At 39.5% G+C, this 23,349-nt stretch overlaps 1 protein-coding gene across 3 annotated transcripts in view; it reads left to right on the top strand.

Moving 5' to 3' along the window:
- LOC127016994 (transmembrane protein 263-like) overlaps positions 1–23,349 on the top strand; it is a 207,694-nt gene that overhangs the window by 332 nt on the left and 184,013 nt on the right. For 2 of the 3 annotated variants that reach the window (XR_007766535.1, XM_050897863.1), the window contains exons 1-2: positions 560–721; positions 14,145–14,235. Coding sequence is in view for 2 of the 3 variants with exons in the window: in XM_050897863.1 (XP_050753820.1) it covers positions 659–721; positions 14,145–14,235 (154 nt within the window). In the remaining variant the exon portion in view is untranslated. Of the gene's footprint in view, positions 1–559; positions 722–14,144; positions 14,236–23,349 lie in introns of those variants that run through there. The other variant, XM_050897864.1, reaches the window with a different exon arrangement.

The following is a 23,349-nucleotide window of genomic DNA, read 5'->3' as shown; positions in this document are numbered from 1 at the left end:
GATCGTTTCCTGCGGCGCTGTGACGGGAAGGGAGCAGCGTGGGAGCCGGGGGAGGGTGCCCGCGCCCGCTCCCCTTCTGGGCTTGTGTCTCTGCAGAGAAATTGTCCTACTTTCCCCGGGCTTCTTCCCTCATGCACATAATTTCGTAGGCAGTTTTACTCCCCCAGCAGCCGTGGGGTTTCGTGCTTTTGGTGCGCTACCGGGAGTAGCTCCGGCGCTGCTCACCTGTGCTGCTTCTCTCGCAGGCCCTTCCGAGAGCGTGGAGGAGATCGTCACCTTTCTCCTTAGTTTGCTATGGAAAACTATTAGGATAGAAACGGGCTAACCCGAGCTGACTGGCAGCTTCGGCGCCGTGGGAGAGGCGGACGCCGAGACTGGCTGGGCTATAAAAGTAGTAATATGCTAGCTCTCAGTTGAGAGGTTGTCTCTTCAGTTGTGTTGGTTAGGAGTCAGCAGTGCTGTGGTGGTGTTTTTCTTCCCATTATGTTGTGTCGTATCTCTTTAATTTGCAGGTGTATGGCTTTTGAAATGATTCCCTCTTGTTAATCCGTCTGAAACACAAGGCACACCAGGCCTGCCTCCTGGATTTGTCTAGCAGTAAAAACAGTTATTGACCAGCTAGATTGTGAGCTCTTTGAGGCAGAAACTGTATGTAGCTATGGTCTGTACCTATCCTGATGGAGAAATTTGGCTCAGGCCTTCCTCCAAGCCTCTGAGTCAAGTAAGTATGTGTTAGAAGTTTCCCAGCTTGTGCAGGTTTTGGGTTCTGGGTGGTGCACATGCGTTGGTCACTCTTTGTAACGACCGTCTTTGTGCACAAGGGGCTCTCAACTCTCAGTGTCTGCACAACTGACAGATGAAAGAAAAGGGACGGTTTCCAAGTACATGAAATAAATATATTTAAAAAGAGTGTTTTCTTCTATGAAGTGTTATTTTTTTGTTTTGCATTTGTTCAAAGTCTGATAGTAAAGAGTAATTTTTTTTCTCTCTCTCTCTCAATGCTTGTTAGTTCAAACAGTGTGGGATAACAAAAAAATATGTATGAGACCATTATTGGTAAACAGTGCTATGGCTCTGGGTGAGTTGTTGACTTATACTGCAAAACAAAAACCTCAGCATGCTGGCTGAACATCCAGCTTGAGGCCAAAACTGAAAAGATTTCCTTCAGCTTCTGTTTTATTGCATGCAGAGTAAACAGCTGATTATTCTTGCTAAGCCCATTACTTCTACTGAATTCCTCTTTTGCCCCGCTAGAGTGGGGAAAGCTCATGGCTATTTTAGATGGGCTCACTCAAAATACAGCAATATGTGAGTGGAATCATGTTCTGATTCCAAGGAAAATGTGTGTGTTTGGGGGGAGAGTATTTTTTTCTTTTTTAACCAATCATTTATCAGGTATAAGCACTGTGTAGAGCTTTTCAGTATAAAAGGGTTCACAACTTTCTCTCTGACAGGGTAATTTCTTTCAGTGTATATTTCTTGCCATATGTGCCACCTTTTGGTGTAGCAGTTGCCTCAGTTTCCTCTGTGTAAGATCATTGCAGGTGCATGATTTAAAGTCTTAAGCTGGGGAGGGGGATAATTATGTTTTTAATTAACAAGTGGAATGCATCAAAGCGTGCACAGTTTTTTACCCCTTAAAAGGGGGAGGAAAGGAGAAGTGAGGGGGAGGGAGAGGTAGCTTTGTGGTGTGGGAGTTGGATCTGAATCCGTTTTATGGACCTGCTCACAAATAGTTCAGTGTGACTTTAAAACAAATCAAAGTTTAAGTTGTTGATCATTGCAGGGAATACATCAGAACCAAGGTTTTTGAAAAGTCACCTTACCTTTTTCTCCCCTAATTGTTGTTTTGTCTTGGGAAATACATTTGAGTTTGTGTATTGTTAGCAGTATTGGTTTTGAGCCTTTCTCATTGATGCTGGTTAGCAGGTTGCTGAGAAGGCAGGGCTGTCAAAGTAAAACAAGTTAATGCTCGTGTGTGTAAAGATGGTCTGCCTACTTACAGGAGGGAAGAAGCAGGTGAGAAGTAAGTGGTAACATCAGGGGAGTTCTGCCGTGGAAGTGAACCTTTCGGGATCCATCACTAATGACTGATTGCTGAGGAAACTGAAGCTTGATGTATTTTATTTTTAAGTCAATCAAATAACATAAGTATCCTATTAAAAAGGTAGAGTGAAGTAAAGTAGTGTGGCAAAGTCATGCTTTAAAGCTTGAGATGTTGAAGCTGGGTTGCATTCAAGATAGACTCTGTGTACTTTGCTTCTGTTCCCATCTCTTTCAAGCAATGGCAGTGCTGAAAGATGGTATCTCTGGGCCCTTTCAGGCTATGCAAAGTATAAAACTGGTTAAAGCCCCTATTTCCTGCACTATAGGACAGGGATGAGAGGCAGTCAGCTTGAAAGTGGACCATTCCTATATGTAGGAATAAATAAGTGATACGTTTTGAATACACCAAGAGCGTTTGCTTTCCTTCAAGGGCAGATCATTTTGATGGCAAGGAAATAACACCTTTTCAGGCTGCATTAGGAGCCTGGGTAACAGGTCTGTCAGGTGGGGAGGGCAGTTTCATTCATTAGGGAACTGGAGAATTGTGTGGAGATGACCAAATCCCCACCTGTCCATCACACTGTCAGCCACCAATTACTGTCCCACAATACAGTATGTTTCCAGTATTCTTCTGTTGTGGCTAAATGCTGGATTTCTCAGGTCTTAGGCAGCACTGGAGAATGTGCTTGTGTCCTTGCTAACAGAACCTCTTCATGCCTTGTCTTCAACCGGTGATGAATTGGGACATTAGGATAGCCCCTGATGCCTACCTAGTACGGTTGCTGCTGCAGTGACTGCTTCTAACACTGCTCCTGTCACTGCTCTAACTTAAATCCAAAATCAGAGGAATGAAGGGCATTGAGAGTGTCAGGCCATATTGAAGTTCTTGTTTGGGAAAGCAAGCTCAAGGGGAGTAGCTGCTCCCCTTCTTATTGAATTGAAGTGATTCTCCAAAGTAGAATGAGAGCTCATGGTGCTTTGGCATGTGCTCACATTTAAGTTATGTATTTTGGGATAAGACAGGTGTCATAAATGTGACATTTTCCTTTGAGAAACTTATAGCTATATTTACAAGAATGAATGTGAACTTGTTGCCTATAGTTGTTCTGTTTTTCTGACTGCCTGTGATACCTGATGTTGGCAGATGAATCCTAGAGATCAGATAAAGGCAAGGTATTTTGAAGATGAAGCATCAAAAGTTATGGAAAGCCTAAGTAAATATTTCTCTTGCTTGTATTTACAGACAGCTCTGTTCCTGAAAGATGTCATGGATTGTCCTGTCAAAACTTGATGTATATGTAACTTTTTTTTTTTTTAAATGTCTCTGATCCTGTTTAGCAGGACTCTTGACAGTTGAAATGAAAAGTACTTGGGAAAGGAACAGCTTATAAAAAGGAGAAGAGACAAAAGGTATTGCTTTCTATGGAGTATATAGTAATCTTTTTTTCCTGGCGTGTAGTCCTGAATTTGTTACCGGAAGCAGGAGCAGAGTGAATGTAACTGATAGAGTAAAAGGGAACATGGACTGTATATTCTGTAGATAATTCTGACTTAAATATTTGCCTACGATTGGTCACATCCGGGTTTCTTTATTGGTGAGCTACCTTACAAACTTTCTGGTGGTTTTCTTTTCCCAGTGTTTCAGGTGAATTTCAGAGAGATGGGAAGAGGTTACATGCCTTCAAAGTTCTGGGCAAGGTACATACTTACATTGGTAAGGGCAGAAGTAGAGCTCTTAAGCAGTTTCTTCAAAAGAAACGTTGCTGGTTGAACTTATTGGAAGTCACAGAAGTGGCTTGTGCTTGTGTTAGCAAATCGTACAGTCTTAACACTTCTGCAGAGCTGCCTAAGGTCTAGTGTAATTCTTGGGCTTCCTTTCAATCTAAAAAATAATTTTGGAGGGAGAGCCTGTGCACCTTGCGGATCCTCAAAACTAAAAGGCAGCCATTACCAAAAGCTATTGCTGCCAGAATGAGTTTTTACATTTAAGTTGTGTTGCTTGTGTTCATAATGATCAAGCGTTTTCTCTATTCAATGGCTGTTTAGTTGCTGAGTGAAGTAACTCTGGTTGGAATCTTGTATGCAGCAAGTTGTGATCTTACTTACACTTCTCGCAGTTGGTTTGGAAGAAAATGAGGTCTCTATGAAGCCTGAAATAAAAGGGGCATTATTGCTGGCAGTGCGTCTGGCTGTCAAGTTTAAGGCATGCAGGCTACGTGTGAAATTGGAGAGCTTGATAGTACCAGAAGACATAGTGTTCTTTCTGTAGAGTAAGTAAATATTTTATCTGAAATGTTTCTCCTTTAAAACACTACCACAATAAATGCATAGAACAACAAGCAACACTGATCTAAAAGAGCTCTGATCTGAGTTCAGAACTCATTTGTAAGGAAGGAAATACTACCTGGGAATAACTACCTAGCCATCAACAAAATCAATTTAAAATTTGTGTGATAAATACATCATATTACAATCTCCCAGCTAATTGAGAAATGTTTGATGTTTTGCAGAAAATGCATTTTGAAATTCTTAATGAAATACGGAAACAGAAATAAGTTCTGGATTGAATAAAATATTTATATTTAACCTCAATTTCTAGCATTTAAAATGACTTTTGGTACTTTTGGAACAACTTTTTAACTTCAAATAGATTTGCAGCATTATTTTTTTTTTGGTCTAATTTTAAAAAATTGAATTAAGATTTTGGGAAGATGACTTGTGTTTCAAACTGTTCCAGTGATGCCTCTTGTGACTCTCTTTTGGGGTGGAGCGCTCATATTTTTCAAGCTGGGTACACGCTTATGGACTTTGAATTCAAGTTTTATTGTAGAAATTACTATGTTCTAGCTGTAAGAGCCCTTGAAAAAATTAGTTAAATTTCAACTCATTAAAGCTAAAACAGTAGTTGTGCACTCTTAAGGAAGTAAATGCATGGAAGTCAGGTACTTCGAGTAGGCCATATGAAACCACTGTTACAGAATACTGCTTAATGCATCGTTCCATGAGTGTGTGTGGAGTTTTTTTTTTTGTTTTGGTGTTTTGGGGGGTTTTTTTGGTGTTTGGGGTTTGGTTGTTTTGGTTTTTTTTTTTTTTTATTTGTGACCCTGCTGAGGATAATGGAAAGGGTACTACTTTTTAAGTCTCTAGCATGGTGAAGAAAATCTTAATGACCTCTGTCATATAGGCCTATATTATTAAGCAAAGGTCTTCTCATTTTTATTTCAGACATATTTCTCATGCTATCTGCAGCTTTCTAGAGTGGTACTTCCATCTCTCGTTAGGAAAAATGGAAAATATTCTTTCTGCAGAGTGCATTATCTCATTTCTTTAGTCTGAGTAAAACTGGCATTAATCGTTAAATCCACCTGTCAAGGACCAGGCTGGAGAAAATACATTTATACTATGTTTGCTAATTGTAGTTATGTAGAAGGTGCAATAAAACTGCAGGTCATTAAGTCTTATTACTGCTTCCTTTTGGTTCACGAGCTTAACTGTCTAAGTGAATTTTTTTCCCTGAAGTCTTTGTTGACAGACAGTGAATGACTGACAGGATGTAGGAAGGCTTCTTCCCACTGAAATTACCTAAATCAATGAATGGTCAGTTATCAATATGAGTTAATTGGTATTTTTGAGATATCATTATTGGTAGTTATTTAGTTGCTTTCAGATTGGTTTGCTGTGATGCAGGGTCATGCTTTGGTCCTGCATCATTCCGTGTCGTACTCCACTCTGTTTCAGACTCTGTTAGGTGTTTCTGTAATGACTTTTTCAGTCATGTATATATTAGCCTGCCCCCAGCTTCAACAGTTGCTAATGTTTGAGTTATGCTGTGCAATGACACTTTGCCTTCATCTAACTTCTTTTTTCCAAACAAATGCAATTCAGCACAGTCAGTTTTTGAATACAGTGTTCTGGACAAGGCATACCCTTCCTTGTGGAGGTAGTATTTTAAACTAGAATTGACAGCAAATTATGCAGCCTCTTTCAGGGTAACTTTTCAGCCTTTACACTGCTGCATGGTATCCTTTTGATAATTACACTGGTTAACCTGCTTGGAGTGAGGAGTGTTGTCTTTGGATCAGGTCCGTACACGATCAAATGAAGTGTGGTTTGTTTTTTGAAAAACACTCTTTCTGTGCTAACATTGATTTAGTAGGTAAAATTCAGATGGAAAATAAATGGTCAATCCAGACAAAATTCAATACAATAGTTAGTTCAAAATCAGAACTGTCTGAACTACCACTGAGCAGACTGTATTGGCTTTTTGCTGTAAAAATGGTGTTAACTGCCCCATATAAACTGTGGATGTAAAAACTGTAAACCAGACTGTTTACTGGCTTGCTGAATGGAGAATAGATTGTGGTGTCATTAGTGCTGTTGAAAAGTTATTTATGCCAAGTAAACCCTAATTAGGATTACTCACAGTACAAAGTTGTTTTATTGCTGTAGAAATAGGATTTGACTCTTCTGCTGAGAACAATAGAACTCAATCTTGATTTGGAATTTGCAACATTAAAACTTGCTCTTGTTGCCTCTCTCCTCCAGTCCTGTTGTCAAGACAAAATTAAGGGTTGTTAAAATCGTAGCCTCCTTAATGTGTTTGTCCAAATGCAGAGAAGAGCAAGTAATGTAAGCAACTTTTCTAGTTCTTTCTTACGGCGTACTTTGAACAAAGTGCTATAATTTTACACTACTGTCATCCTCAGCATTTCTATTTCTGTACTTTCCTTTAGTGTTCTAGGGGATTTATAACTGCAACTCAAATTCCCTTTGGGCTGAAACCTGGCACAGAAGCTCTCATTATGAGCAAACCTTGTTTTGCAAAATTAAAAGCAAAGCATCTATCAAGAGGCTTTCTTAAACCTACAGGAAAGTGGAAAAAAATGTTTATGGTTGCAGATCAATTTTTTTTCCCTCTGCAGGAAAAATCCAGCTGACTTTGGAAACCCGTAAGGTTTGGGTGTGCGATCAATAGCAATGGCAGGTTCAGTGGAATGTTCCTATTATATTTAGAAAACTTTAAATGAAAGTCTTAATTCCCTAATATGCTGAAAATTCATTGCTGAAGTAAAAGCTGCAGCTGCCACAGATACCTGCCTGACAAAGGTACAGTGATAGTTTTAAACTTGTTTCCACTGTCTGAGCGTGGTTATCTGAGCAGTAGTCTGTAAGGAGATGGTTGGGTAGTTATGTGCTTCAGCTGAAGTTAAGTACCTGTAGGCCCTCAGCTCTCTGGAAAAGGGAGTCATGTTGAACTACCTAGCTAGTGTCTGCTTGTCTAAAATCCCTGCGCGCCCCCCCCCCCTTTTTTTTTTAAACAAACCAACCCTTTGTTTTCTGTAGGAATTGAGGCTTTATGTAATTGTGTAGAAGCAGAAAGGACTCTCTGAGCCACAAGCCACTTTCAAATGTGGAAGATGGAATAATTTAATTTGATTAAACGTGAAATATCAAAGATAAGTTCTGAGGAACTTCATAACTGTGACTGGTTAGAGGAGAGATCCTAAATTAACACTGTCATAAATGATGTCATTGTAGGAAAGCCTGATGAAGGTTAGCTTCATTATCACTGAATCTGACAAGCCGTTTGGCATCTGCACACATTCAGCCCAGTCATAATATGTATCATCTCTCACCCATTTGGAGGAAGTGAACCTGGGATGAGAAGAGCTGGGGTTTTCGTGGTTTTAGGAAGGGGCAAAGTATGCAAATGTGCAGGAAACACTGTGGTTTTTAGTCTTGTGGGCATGCAATAAACATTCTTTAAACATAATGCAAAAATAGTCAATGGTTTCACTAAGATACTTTAAAAATATCATTGTAGTTTCCCAAAGCACTTAAACTGTCCTATACTTGGGGATTACTTCACTTGTTTCTTCCCACAGACCCACTGAGTCTTGTAATTCTTTAGGGATGCATCTATCCTTTGCAGTTAGCAGTTGAGATGTATTTGATGCTATATAAAAAAGGTGTTGGACCTGTGCTGGGAAAGCTTACGAGTGAAATCACAGATGTGGAGGGGTGAAGCCTGTGCTGCTGCTGATTTTTCTCTGCTAAATTGCTTTATTGGAATTGTGCCTACATAGAATACCAGGTCTGAAAGTCAGTGGTAGGCAGGACAGAGGACGTGTGATTTAGGCTGGCAGTTGAAGATTTGCATAGAATGAAGTAGGTCTGACCTTGTGGGCTCTTAAGGAGAGGCTTTACGAGGAATGAGGCAGTTTTGACCAGTGAATAGAAGTGAGATTCTAGGCTCAAGTCCAGAATGGAAATGAATGTGAAGATGAATGTCAGAAAGGAAAAACTGGAGTAAAGTGTTCAGGAGGAAGAATGGAAATACGAAGATCTAGGTCAGGAAATAAATACCATCTTCACTTGAAAATGCAGAGGGAAAGTAGTAGCTAAAGCTGCAGATTTTAGAATAATTTCCAAAGGGTAGTCTCAGAACTGAGACACTAAACTGCTGCTGAAATCGTGACTGTGGGCTTTACATTCCTCCAGCTTCTGTTCTGCAAAGGGGAAATGATTACTAATAAAATTTGGTATAATGGAGAAGAGTATTCATGTTGTGAGTTTTCTTTTGTTTTTTCTTATGTGGGGGATTTCTTTTTTTTTTTTAAAGAATACTGTGTTTCTAGGGGTTGAGTAGGAATGGCAAGAAGGAACAGAACTGTAAGATATGTGCTTCCCCTTGGTTGGGAACAGCAGTAAAGTGTCCTTCTATTAGTAGTCATAAACTGAAGGAAATTGAAGTTATTTGCCCCAAACTCATTCAATTTCAATAATTTTTCATAGGATAGATTCTTTTTTTATCTTTGATTCTGCTCCCCACCCCTTGTTGCCCTTGTTGGCCTTTGTTTTGGGGTTTTATTTTTTGCTGTTCATTACCCTAATCCTGGCTCAGTGAACAGTCAATTGATAGATTCTACTTCGGTTTAAGATTATATACTGTAATTAATTTAGTGCTAAATACAAAAGTAGAGTCTAAAAGGTCTAAAAGTGGTGGTGGTGCAGGGTAGGGTTTTTTTGGTTGTTTCAAAATGGTCTGTAGGGACTTTTTAGAAAGCTTAGCCATTTCCAGAGTTTACTTCCCTGTTGGGCCATTTGCAGTGACAGTCTCATGTCACTGTTTACTTAGGTGCAAAATGGGCCGATAATGGTTACCTGGTGTTGGGATTGCTCCTGAACTATGTGGGTTTTTTGAGTATTTAATACTCTGCTGAGACTAGAGATAGTATAGGCTGTTTTTATGATTGACCATGCTGAAATAAGTTGTTAATACAAATGTGATAAATGCAGCTCTTCGTTTCAGTGTCATAAACATATACCTTGTGGAAAGTACTGACCCTCACTGGATAGGAACCTTCTTTGTGTCATGCATGGATTTATCACAGCACTTGTAACATATACAGTCTTTAAATATACTGAAAATAGGAGCATATCACTGAAGTTCTGGTCAGAATTATTCTCAAAAGTGTTGTATCCCATGGAAAAGCATGAGGTGTAGTCTGAAATGCTTGTAGGTGATTTGTCAGACTTGTTTAGTTCAATACTGGCAGCCCTCTCTGTCCATAAATACATAGCCTTCTATGAAACACAGTGTAAGACAGCAAACGAACATTAATTTACCGGGTCACAGCAGCCCTTAATGTTTGGGTTAAATGCACTGTAAGGTCAGTAGTCATACAGTGTGATTAGAACATAGGATAATATGTTCCTTGGGCAGTTTCTGTGAGAATCCCTGTAGGTTTTTTCTCTTGATCTTTATCATTTGCTGTGTTTATACAAAGCTTTTCAGCATCCTTGTAGTTCATTGAAACTGTTGGGAGGGACAGAGTGAACTACCTTGGAATTGGCACATCCATAACTTCAGTTTGGAAGGGTGGGTATTGCCTCTGCTTGAGTTGACTTGTTTCTGGTCAGCTTAATCTTGTTTTAAAATATAAACATGTTTTATGTATAAAAAAATATAGACATATAAAAATTGCCACTAAATCTTAATAGCACTTATAGTCAGAAACTCATCAATTGCTGAAAGGAATTGTACCATGTGCTTGCTTGTGAGAGCAGGGGACTGTCTCTGGAGAGCCAAGGGGTTTTTCTTAGTTATATGTTCATAGGCTCTGAGCCATAACCTAAATGTTCCTGTAATAATACCTGTTTAAATCTGTGCTTCTCCAATGGCTCAAGTGAGGAATGGAACCACATTCTCAATTAAAAAGGCTATATAAACCCTAAATAATTGAAAGAATATTGTACAGTTAATAATTTACTGATGTTTCTGAACTGTTGATAGATCTTCCTGCATCCTAGGTGCTCCTAGAGGGAGCATCAAAGCAAAAGCAGCATCTGTGTGCATTACTTCTGCCATGGCTGCAGCTCAAAAAGATTATTATAGAATTGCTGGACACTGCATGGCTGCTTATCTGTAAGCCAATAAGTTACACAGTTGTGTGCATCCCATTCCCCTATTCATCTGTCAAAGATCCTTAAGAATGAAAAAACAAATGTAACTGATGCCTCATTCTTGAAATAATAGTGTAAAAAAAAAAAACCAACAAAACAAAACCAACAAGTTGAGACCAACAACTTTAACTATAACTTAGTTATAAATCTTCTTAGAAGACAGTTTCCTGGAATTTTTGATTGCTGTAGATCACTGTGCTGCCGCAACTGCAGGTATCTTAAGTATTGATTACCAAGCTTGCAGCAGACCTGGTGAATTGAACTCAGCAGATATAACTAAAAAAAGCAATGGATGTGCTAATATAAGATACAAAGCCATTGTAAAGAGACTTTGTAATCTTGTTAATAACACCTGTCAGTGTTTGAGCCTTAAGTATTACTTCTAGATATGGGTACGAGAACCTAGGATCTCATCTCTGTGCACACTTATTCACTGGTCTCAATGATTAAATTGATATGCTGAAGTCTGGTAAACACAGACTACTTCTCCTAGAAGCTCCCTGTATTATAGGTGATTATATATAGTGATATCAACGAGATAAGAACTTGGGTTATTCTATAGAAAACATTTCTAACTTCATTTTAGGAACTAGGAAATCTCGAGATTTCAAGGTTTCTTGCAAAACAATTCTTGGAAAAGTTAAGTTTGTGGTTACTTGACATGCTATGTCAAGACTAGTGTTTTCAGTCTAGACTGTGTTTTCAATTTTTAATATTAAATTTTGAAATGAATTTGTGAATCAGTTTTTTTCACTGTTTTTTGGGGAAGATTCTCAAAAAATACAGGAAATACATACCAAATACAGTTCAAAATATGCTGTGTTGTGATTGTTTTTGAGTAGTGAAAAAAATCTTCAGAAATTCTGGCCATTTCTGTTAGATATTGAGTTAGATACTTCTGTAAAAGTAGTAATCTTGGATTGTGTATTCTTCTTCTGTGCGATTCCAGTAGCAAGTGTTAAAGTTTTGAGTTGGAGGGAATTAGGTGATGGCAAACAGCATCTCAGCCATGGACTTCATAGTGGTTTGTAGTGGGCTCTGTTTTCCTCACAGCTGGATTTGTTAATACTAGCTTAGGGCTAAAGTTGACCTTCAACTAAGATAAACCTTTATTTCAGGGTAAGTATTGTCAATGATAACCACCATACTGGAGAGTTGTGTTGCTACTGAACACTGAGTAGTAGTTCATGCATAAGGAAAAAAAACCATAATGCCACCACTCACTTTTGATAGCATTTTGCATCCTCTTTGTATTTAAGTAGATGACAACTGTAACCCAAAGGAGCATCACTGTCATGGACTGTTGTTGGGAGAAGCCACTGAGCAGGTTTGTCTCATGGTAGTAAAGTGAGACTACTGACTATTTTGAAGAAGGAAAGACAATGTTTTTCTTACTGTTTTTTCCTTAGTCCATGGAAGTCGGATTGTCTTCTTGGGCAGCATATAGTTAGTAAGGACTTAAGCTTTGCCTTGTGCAGAGGGTTCTGTTACTTTTTTTTTAATTAAATAATTTTAGTGTTGCAAACTGGAAAGTACATGCAAAGGATTTGGATTCGAGACCACTTCTAGTTTAGGAGTTCTTATAGTTGTTGTTCAGAATGCTTGCAAGGCAAATACTGGTACTTCATGTCCTACGTCTACATCTTTTATATGAAAATAAACGTTCTGATTTGGTATACTATTGTAGCCTCATCTTCTCCTTTCTCTCTCTGTAGCATTAATGGGTAGGAAAGAAATGTATATAAATATATTGCCTGTGGTTGATGTAGAAACTTACTCAAATACATACTCTATATTCAATTTGTTGCTCCTATCCAGAATTGTTTACACATTCTTAAAATCTCGATCACATTATTTAGGTGAAGTGAGGAGATGCTTCGACCTCAGTGTTGATAGCTGACTCCTGGGTTTGATTTTTAATTGGACTAAGTCAGGCAACTTACTACTTTCTCATCTGTACCCTGTGATAAAAATATTTTTTTCTCCTTTCCATGATAGCTACTAAAAGGCATGACTTAATGTTTGAACTGTTCATTGACCAAAGCTAGGCAGTATTGATACCAGGTGTTTTTAAATGAGGAGAAATAGGTAAATAGCTTAGGTAAAGCTTGCATAGTCACGGATGGCAGAAATCAAGGTTGCGATGGTGGCATTAACACGGTAGACTTGTACGCTTCACCTGGGTGGTCTGTTTTTCCCTGCTATCAGACTCTTGAAAACCATGTGGTGGTACTCCTTGTTTTCATGTCCGTTTTGTTGAAAAAATGGGGAATGGATGAAAATGTAAGCTACATGTGCAAAGGAAGAAATTTAAAAAGTGTGTTAGTCTTTATAATGTGCAAAATGAGGAAACAGAGAAAGTATGCAGTGCTGTTGGAGGCAACGTTGCAGTCACAGGGTTTGGAAAGTATGAAAATAAATCCTGCAGCTTTAATGCTATGAGCCCTTTTTCTTCTTGAGTTCAAATAATAAAATCTTGCAAGCTGTTGATGTACGAGTGTTTAAGCTGGCTTCTGTAACCTTCCAGCTGCATATGTTAATACACATTTTCAGATAGTTCAGACTACAAACCCATTCATGTTTTCAAAGTGCACAAAACCCTCGTTTCCTAATGACTGCTAAGTTTCTGATTTCACTCTTGACTGTACTAGCATTCCAAAAGAAGAAAATTGATTAGTTTTTTTTAAGGAGCTCTGTAGCTATGCCTAGTGTTTACTCTGCTGTTACTTTAAAGAGAAAAAAGGGGGGGGGGGGAGGAGCAGACAGTATTGGTTTTTTTTTCTTTGATAGTTTGAAACTGAAAAAGCAACTATACTTTTATAGCTCCACAAGTCATGAAAATACTGTGTGCGCAAAGTGAGTTCAGCAGCCTTAAATACAAGTGAATGCTCTCTAAGTCTACAAATCTGATAACTCTGCTCACATCTTTCCAGCAGCAATGTTGCAGGCTCTTTCCAAGATCCTGAAGGCTGGAAAGTGGAAATGCAAAACTTCGGAGGGCAATCTGTTAGTTTTTCAGGAGTGGTTAGTTTAGCTTGTTACACATGCAGGCACAAATGCATGTATAGGGGCACGTAGGGGAAGACTACATGGTCAGTGGACCTGGATGGGTTAGAAGTAAACCAGCTTGCTTTGTCTTCCTTTGAAAAATGAGATGTGGGACCATTAGTGTAACTCATACTGATCTCCTTCTGTATTAACAGGCCACAGACATTTCAGAATCTAGTCTTGGTAAGACAAATCAAAGATTGGATTTTTTTTTTCCTGAAAATTCCAAGTGATGGCGAATCTGCTGCCACCCTTGGTAAATGGGGATTTGAATTTATTATTGCATTGTGTGTTTTAGAAATAGTAATTTAGAAATTGTGCTTCACCATTCAGTTCCTGGTTTTTAGTCTACTTAGACCCTTATAACTTTGCTTGCTAGCTTGAAGAGTCCTTTTTTTTTTCTTCCTCCCCCTTCCTGTAAGTAATTCGACTGCAAACAAATCTCCCAGCAGCTTTCTTTCTCATCAGCTAAAGTGAGCTCCTTGTGTCCTTACTGTCTTGCATATTATCTAATCTTGTAATTATTTCAGTGGTTCCTTTCTGACTTTCTCCAATTTAACTCCTCTTGCTGTTCTGTTCTGCAGGGACCTAGCTTAGAAACACAGATGGTGGAAGATGAAACTGAGACAACAAGTGAAGAATTGCCTCCTCATCTGCGGGAAGAGCCTCCTGAAGGTACAGTACTAGCAGTCAATATAAACTCTTTGCGTTAAATTGAGGAAAATGTTCTGGCCAAGGAAGTCTTATTTATCTGTCTCTATCTGACTTGAGAGCCTACGTCTGCCTATTTTCTGAGAGGGATAAAGCTTTGTCAATGCTGACAGCTGAGCCAACCTCCCAGCCAGAGGTCTAGCCAGCCTCTAAGCCTACTTTTGCATTCAAGAAAGCTGCACCCACTGAAGTGTGGACATTGTTCTGAATTCTCTTTAACAATATGATTTCTGATTAAAATTGTCCTGCTTGATCATCCTATCTGTAGGCTTAGGAATAAAATGCCCCCTCTACTGTCTTGTTTGTGATGTTTTGAGCCTTCATTAGGGAAGACTTCCTAAGCAGTCCTCTATTCTCTCCTTACCTCTCTCTGCAGCGTCTGCTATTGAAATTGTCCCCAGCAGAGACTTGTCAAAGTTAGATATTCTAGTGATTTTGTTTCTTTCTACTGTCTCTCTTGGAAGCCAGTTTAGCCATCTGAGGAGGAGGCAGTGAGATGCTGTCAGTCACTAGGAGGCTCAAAAATGCCAATTTTAATTAAAAACCTTGTTTGCAATGACATGCCCTGGGTTTATACAGGGAACGGATTTTTCCCACTGTGTAAATGTTGCAGACATTGTATATATGCAACAAAATAGGTGTTGCTTTCTTTTGAGTAGAAGCTGCTAACATTGCCGCAAGTGATGACACGTTTTGAGCTTTGTCTCCAGTTCAGTGACTTTTAAAACATAATGGCTCATAATCATTGTGGACAGCTTAACCCAGAGAGTGCTGAGATTCTTATTAGCAACTTACTGTTAAAATTCCATCACATGTCTCTGGGAAACCTAAGTGTGTTTTGTATTTTTCCTTTAAGAAAGTAAGATGCTGATAGAGCATTTATGCTGACAGACATTCCTAAAGGGAATATGAACCAAGTAGATGGTTTCAGGAATTTGCTGCTCCATCCTTCTTGTTGAGCATTCTGTTATAGTTTTCTCGTTAAGTTGTAATTTCTTGTTCTGCCATTTCATATACTCTGTGTTGGCAATTACAGTATACAGAGGTAAGTGAAAGGCACGTTTCTTTTTGCAACTCCTATAAAGCCAGAAGGAAATAAATGTGGAAGATGTTGTGATTACTATATATATACACAGAGGATATATTCTTGATTTTTTTTTTTTTTCTTTTTTTCCCCCTCTTTCTTTGTAAGTAATGCCAAGTCAGCATGTAATGACAATGCATTGTTGAAGTAAGAATTCTGGTCACTAGCCTGAGCTGATGATTGCATGAGCCTAGAGAGCATATCCTGGAATGTAAAACACAGGAGATCATCTTGTCTCATCAGTTTATCAGGAATAGTCAGATTTTGAACTATGGCTTTGAATTGTGTAATCAGAAGGGTTTTTAATATGGCTAAGTATTTTTGCAGACCAAGTTTTTGTAATTGCAAGTATTTTCTTCTGCCTGCAACCTTGCTGGTTTGAATGGTGATGAAGAATGTCAGTATTAATATTCCATTTCTGTCTGTGACTTATTGAGTGGTCGGGGAGAAGTATGTGCTCCAGATATGCCCGCTTTGCTGGTGTGAGGAAAAAGAACTGTAAGAGTTGAGTTGATTTGGTTAAGCAGTGGTACAGTAGATACTGTGAGTTCTTTTAAAGTCTGAGCTCAGTATGTACTTTTGAAATTTACAGTGACGTTAAGAGTAGCAAAATAGGTGAGGTATTGAGAGCACAACTGAAACTAGAGACTGCTTGGGAGAAGATGTGGGGAAAATTGCTCCTGAAAGAGAGCCATCAGGATTATGCTGAACTTATAGCTGGCTCTGTATGTTAGTGGAGCTGAGTAACAGGAGTCTTCCTTAGAAGCTGCTGTCTACCAACATAGGCCAGCCAGAATTACTATAAAGATCATGTAGTTGCAGGAGTGATTGCAAATACCTCATGAAAGAAATAGATCTCTGAAGTTCTTTTACTATTAAATGCCATTCAGCACTATCTTCTTGTTGTTGCTCTTCTACTGATTTCTGGTTTCTTCTGATAGCACTTTCCTAGTTAAATCAAATGCTTTGCAATAAATAAATAAACCATGTTGTCATGACTACTGCAGTCTTGTTTCCTGGGATCTATGAATTGGAGACCATGCCTGCTTGCCTTCTGGTAATGAGCGCATAAGGGATGGAAAGCTCTCCAGAGTCTGTGTCTTTCTAGCACAAGCCATTATTTCACCAGATTGCATCATAGTGACTTCATTTTCTAGCTTGCACTGTGTATTTACTCCCCTCCTGAAAGGAGAGGAATTGGAAGCACTGTACTGTATAAATATTGCAGTAAAATAAAAGGTTAGCCTTCAGGGATTGTCATGTTTCTTAAAGGTGTTGCCGTATGGCCTTCTACAAATAAAGGGACAATTTTACAAGTCCGTCATGTACATAACTAAATTGAATAAGTGTATGTGTGGGTAACAAGTGGTATAGAATAGCAAACGTTGGTTTCAGATGCAGTGTGGCAGCCTGTCAGTATTTGAGACAAGAGAAAGTTTTGTGGTTTAAAAAGCAGATTAACCAGGAAATCCTTGAAAGGTAACCAAGGCAGAGGCTAGTATCTGTGTGTAGCCTGAATCCATTTATTTTATCTGCTGTCAAAGTTAGCTTTTTTATATTTAAGTCAACAGAGTAAATGAGTAAAAAGTACAGCTGGTATAAGATCTTGTAAGTGATATTAGCTAGCAAAAAGGGCTTTTTATTCTGTAATGAAGATGCGTTATTATCGATGGCGTTGCTATACTGTGCCCCGTCTTGAAATGGCGTGGAGAAAGCAAAGTCTGGTCAGTGAGGCCGAGGCTATAGCCGTGTGTGAAAAGGTTTTTGTGCCTGCGGGATCAGAGCTGGCGGGCAGGCGGGAGGGAGTGCTTCCCGGGCTGCAGGCTGCGGCCGCGGGAGGGCGCTGCAGGCCCGGCAATGCCGCCCGCCGGCCCGGCCGGCCGCTCTTGGCCGGGCAGCCCCGCTCCCGCTGCTTTAATGGGCTCCGGCTGCCTGAAGCCCAGATTTCAAACATCTCTTGCACACATCCCAGTGAACAAGAGAAAGTATTTAAACCTATTAACTCCTTTCCCATAAGCTACTTTGTGATATTACAAGGGAAGCTTTCCACACTTTCTGCCTCAGGAAGGCTGTTTATCCCCTAATGATATTTTACCTCTTGACTTCATGATCCATCTGCCCAATTCACGTGGTTTTTTTTTTTTTTTTTTTTTTTTTATTCCCACTTCATCTTCCCTTTCTCTTCGATCTTGTTAACATACTTCCCCCCCCCCCCCCCCCCCCAGTTAAAAGGCAAGTGCGGGGGAGCAGTAGTAATTAGCATTTGGAGTACTGCTCAGGCTAGTGTGCTTAACACTTCACAGGGAAGGCTGTGTGTACGGCAGATTCACCATCACCAAACGGTAAAGGGCAGCGAGCTCTGGAGAGGAGCGGGTCTGTTTTAAATGGTATGAAACACTTTCTTCTTGGCAAGAGGTTCAGCACGGCTGATCTGTGTTGCCACGTGTTCGAGCACTGAGCTACTTTCAGGTACATTCTATGTGATTTCAAATGTTTGCTGTTAAATGGCAGTCTGATTGTAGTGAGAGAGCTAGATTTAGTTACCCAAATACAGCAACACCTTGCTGTATCTGTTGCTTCTTTATCCACCACTTCAGAGTTCTGTTGCTGATCATTTAATACAGTGCACTGTTAATTGTTATCATCACCTCGCTTTTCTGTCCTTTTCCATTAAATTACTCAAGGAAAGTGATAGCAATGAAATCTGATCCATTATGAAATGCCAGCATCTCCTTTGTTGGACGACTCAGATCCTGATCTCTCCTATTTGATGAATCAGTGACCCTGACCTCACTCCTGCTTCTCCATCCTGTTGCCAGTAGGTTGAGGGAGGTGATCCTTCCCCTTTATTCAGCACTGGTGAGGCCACACCTGAAGTACTGTGTCCAGTTCTGGGCTGCACAGTATAAGAGACATGGACATACTGGAAAGAGTCCAGCAAAGGGCCATGAAGATGATTAGAGGACTGGTACACCTCTCTTATGAGGAGAGGGTGTCCAGCCTGGAGAAGAGAAGGATCAAGGGATCTTAATCAATGTATAAAAATACGTGAGGGGAGGGTGTAAAGAAGATGGAGCCAGGCCCTTTTCAGTGGTGCCCAGTGACAGAACAGGAGGCAATGGACACAAACTGAAACAACTGAACATAAGGGAACACTTTTTCATTGTGAGGGTGACCCAGCACTGGAATGGGTTGCCCAGAGAGGTTGTGGAGTCTCCCACCTTGGAGATATTCAAAAGCCATCTGGATGTAGAATCGTAGAATCATAGAATAGTTTGGGTTGGAAGGGACCTTTAAAGGTCACCTAGTCCAAGCCCCCTGCAATGAACAGGGACATCTTCAACTAGATCAGGTTGGTCAGAGCCCCATCCAACCTGACCTTGAATGTTTCCAGGGATGGGGCATCTACCACCTCTCTTGGCAACCGGTTCAGTGTTTCACCATCCTCATCGTAAAAAATTTCTTCCTTATATCTAGTCTGAACATGGTCCTGGGTAGCCTGTTCTAAGTGACTCTGCTTGAATGGTGGGCGGGGGGGGGGATTGACCAGATGACCTCCAGAGGTCCCTCCCAACCTCAGCCATTCTGTGATGCTCTACCTCATATGTACTATCTCTGTGTATTTAAAGTCTCTTTCTGAAGTTCCTGCATATGTCCCCCCTTTATTACATGAATTCTTATGGGAAAAGTAGCTTTACTCTGTCAAACTGCTAAATGTTATGCATTTCGGGAATGCATCCTTGGTAGGTACTGGGGTATGGCTGTAGTTTCTTTTGGTCTTACATTGCTAACTAGTACTGAGTATACTAAAGCTTAGTGCAAGGTGGTACGGTCTGGTTGAAAAGCTATGTCATTCATTAACAGCAGTAGTAAACTCCCTCTTGGGAGTTTACAAACCAGTTCTTTCTTCCATAGACTTTAAGTATTAAGCATTAAGATTTTATCAGCTAACCTACTATGACCAATTTGGCAATAAGCCTGAGTCTTGTGTCTGAACCGTCTGCTATCTCTTCCGCAGTTTTCAGACCTAGCAGAGATGTTCCTTCTTTATTGCAGACAGATTGGGCCTTGTGGAGTAAAGCTTTATTAAAAGCAATGGGTCTTAGCAGCTCTGCAGTATATAACAAATCTTGGGAAATTTACTTTCCAAATAACTGTGGTGTTCCTAATTCAAATTGTTTTACACTTGCTGTGGGTAAAGAGCACACACGGATAGCTACTGTAAATCAGATGATTTGCACCAATTTAGAACATAGTATCTTGTGTGAGCCTTATAATCTGTCTCCATGGAGGCATATAGCCTTTTCTGCTGTTTTATATCTTCTGCAAGATAAAAGTATATTGCATGCTTCTGTAGGAAGCTTTAGGACTCCTTATCCACAGTTGGGAATCTCCGATCCAAAGTATGTGGGAGTTTTGTGGACTACTCATTCAGGATTGACTTTGGATACAAGTATTTTACCTAGACATATTATCTGTACAGATCTAACACACTCACACACACACACACAAAAGTACAGCTCTATTTCAGTTGAGATACTACCATGCCTTGGAAATTTCTGAAATTAATTAGACTTTTATCTTCATGTTGGGGTATTGTCTTACAAGAACATGGCAATTTATTGAAGCCAGCAGATGCCAGAACAACATGCCTGTTTAGGTATCTCATGTGAGATGAGACATTCAGTTCAAGTCCATGATATAGGTGTCTAACTTTGAAAAGGTGTATTCCTATAAACAGATCCAGTTTTGATGAATGGGTGGCACTTTTCCAATTAGTTTGCTTAAAGTATTCTTTAGAGAGAACAGTTTCCATCAGAGACAAAGTTTTATTGTTGGGCCAAATGTTTGCTGTAGTAATTGCCATACGAAGATTTAAATGCTGCAAACTTGAGCTGCACCGTGTTTTGCATCTTGTTGTTGCAAGTAATGTTTAGTATGTTTGTCTCCAAACTGCCTGTATCCAAATAACCGCAAAAAATCCCCTTGGAAAATGGTGCAGTTAATAGCAATTCCATTTCCTTTCAGTGTTAAGCTCTGTACTAAAAACTGTTGCTTTTTCTGGTATAAAGTAACTTTATTAAAGTTGCCTGTGGCACTTAATGTCATCTGCTACATACATACGTAAGTATTGTGTGTATGTAGTCTACGAGACTAGTACCTTGAAGTTCTGTGAGGCTGGCAGTGCAAAACTATGGTATCTACTAAGCCCTCTTCTGCTTTCCCAAGTCAGATCACTCTCTTCAGTATGCTACATCATGAGGGGTCCAACAGTCAAATCCTTCTACAGAGGAGCTCTTTAAATGGTCTGCTTTTTTTGTCTAATGGCCAGTTGGCAACGTTCTCAGCCTGGATTCACCTCTGCAGTTCTGTGGTCTTATAACTAAAGCAAAAGACTGGGAACTGGAACAGCTATAATCCGTTCCTAGCTCTACTGTTGACTTATTCTGTGGCACTAGTCAAGTAGTTTGGCCTTCCTTGAACCATAGTATTCTTTGTGTATGAAGCAGAAATGACTGTTCCTATTTATAAATGAGGATGGTGAAAAAGCAAATTGTAACTTTTTAGGCTTTTAGAGGTAGAAGATACTTGAAAATGGAAACAGAAAATGTGATCATAATGTATAAATAATACAAAACTTTGCCTGATATATAACTTGCCAGGCTTTTTTTTTTTTTTTTTTTTTTTTTGAGTCCTCAAAAAGGTGATTGGACTTGTCAGATAACTTCAAATAGAAAGGCAGGTTTCTTAAAAAGCAGAGAAAGACATTAGCAATGAGGGTGTCTGTTCTTTGGAGCTGGGACTTTATGTACCTGGCGTGTCCTCTCATCTGTAAAAACATTTCCTGAGCTACTTCTGTAAATGGCCTGAGGCTGAAGAGCAACATTTCAGTATCATCTGTCTCTCTTTAAGGCACAGATTCCGTGCAGCCATACTCTTCTGTTGGCCAAAAGAGTTCTTGTTTCTGCAAAAGAAATGACCTGGAGTGTCAGCTCTGTCTTGTGCACAAAGTCTACCTCAGTATTTCTGGTAGAGCTGTAAAACACTTTCACATCTATCCAAGTTCTGATGTTTTGTTTCTGTTTAATTTATTATCATCGTTTTAGTAAAAGCTGAGATTCTTCTTTGTTTAAATTCCCCAGTGGCTATATTGGCTTCATCATATTTTATTTAGTTGTGTTCTCTGGGGGAAATCAGCAATCTGAAATGGGAATAATACTCAACTAGTGTCTGTGTGTACCCCTTTTTTCCTCTTTCACTCCCCCAGCCCTTCTGTATTACTGCTGCTGTATGCTTGCTCCTGACAACGGGCATGTTCCGTTCAGCAGCTATGTTACATGGTCTCCTAGAAACAGCATGAAAGCTATTTAAATTGTTTTTATTCCACTTCTCCCTCTGCCCTATTCTTTCCTCTTCACTATTTTCATATGATATAATGAGATGTTACTTTGACAGCTCAGCATCCCTTTTCTCTAGCCTACTCCATGCCCTGCAAATCATTCTGTCACTAAGTGTTGTATGTGTGCACAGCATATGCTGTTAATGGCAGCATAAATAGCCTCCAAGTGCCTGGCGGATTCCAGAAGAAAGGTTCTTGTAACTTAAGTGTGGGAAACCTCTTATCAGTGGATCTTGTTAATACAATAACGTTGTGAAGTGAGTCAATAACTGTCTGATTTTCCCTGAGGGTGTTTGCACATAGGATGGGGCAACAATAGTTTTGCCGTTCGCCTTGGCACAGTAACTATAAGTAATGTGCATCATCCAAATGTAAAGACATTTCAAGGTGAAGGGCCAGTGGGAAGCTTCTGTCAGAAGATACATCTTTATCAGTTACTAGTGAATGTGAATTCTAGCAATAGGGTTTTGAACTGCAGGAGTGACAGAATTCTGTTTTGCGAGTGAAAGCAGCATATCTTATTACCTGGCTGAAGTGGCAGACATTTGTGACTGTTTTTGTACTAATTAGAGAAGTGTAAAATTATCAAGTGTAACAGAATGTATATTCTTTCACAATGTATTTTTCATTTTGAGGCAAATACATTAACATAGAGATGCAGCCAGTTGTTTTTAAATAAATCTTTTGGACTTGTAGTTACCAATCCTGTTCGAAAGCTGAAAAAGAAAGTGGTTCTTATTTGTTCCTAACGGTCTAAAAAAAGAGGCACACAAGTCTCACTCACAGCTACAGTCTGAAGTACTAAATAAGAATGAGCAATGCAGTAAATCCAGGTCAGGAGTGAAATTGAATCGGTATATCAGTGTGTTAACAATGATGATATCTTGAACTGCTAAACTATCAGAGTATTATGGCAGGCAATTAAATCATAAGGTCGGTACATGAGGCTGTTAATTCTGCCTCAGAACCGAGTGAAATGCCCAGTTAACATTTCATAAACATCTGTAGTCTCAACCTGGTGCCTGTCTTGATTTCAGTTGTTTGTGAACAATTTGAGCCACTACTTTGATTACGAGTATGATTGCACTATTGCACCAATCTGGCCTCTCCTGGACTGATCGTTTTGGATCACAAAAACAATCTTACTCTGAAGAGTAGGTTTCTTTTCAAAGCTGTTTATGAACCTAAGGATGAGCTGTAAAAGTGAGGGATTTTCTGTCAATTTTCTTGCCCTCTGGGATAGTATTCTAGAAAAAGAAAATCTTCATCTACTTTGAAATTGGGTAGAACTCTCGAGTATTTTTTAATAGAGAACAGTCTTGCACTAGTATGTGTGTGTGGAATTCTCTGTCTTATTTATTTTCTGATCACAGTGAAGACAAGTATGTTCCTTATTAATGTGGAGGATTCTCAAGCCATTGTAATACACTTCTTTGGTATATTATGAGGGATCTCTCCTCTTTCTACCCAGCTGACACTTGCCTGGTCAGAAAGAGTTTAGCTAAGGCTAAATCTTATGTTTTCTTCTGTGTTCTTTGTTATGCCCTCTCTGTGCCACTAACATACTACTGTTCTCAGTTTTTGCGAAAAGTAT

Source organism: Gymnogyps californianus, chromosome 5 (assembly GCF_018139145.2).
Source record: "Gymnogyps californianus isolate 813 chromosome 5, ASM1813914v2, whole genome shotgun sequence".
Lineage (NCBI taxonomy): Eukaryota > Metazoa > Chordata > Aves > Accipitriformes > Cathartidae > Gymnogyps > Gymnogyps californianus.
This window is presented reverse-complemented; position numbering and strand designations above follow the sequence as displayed.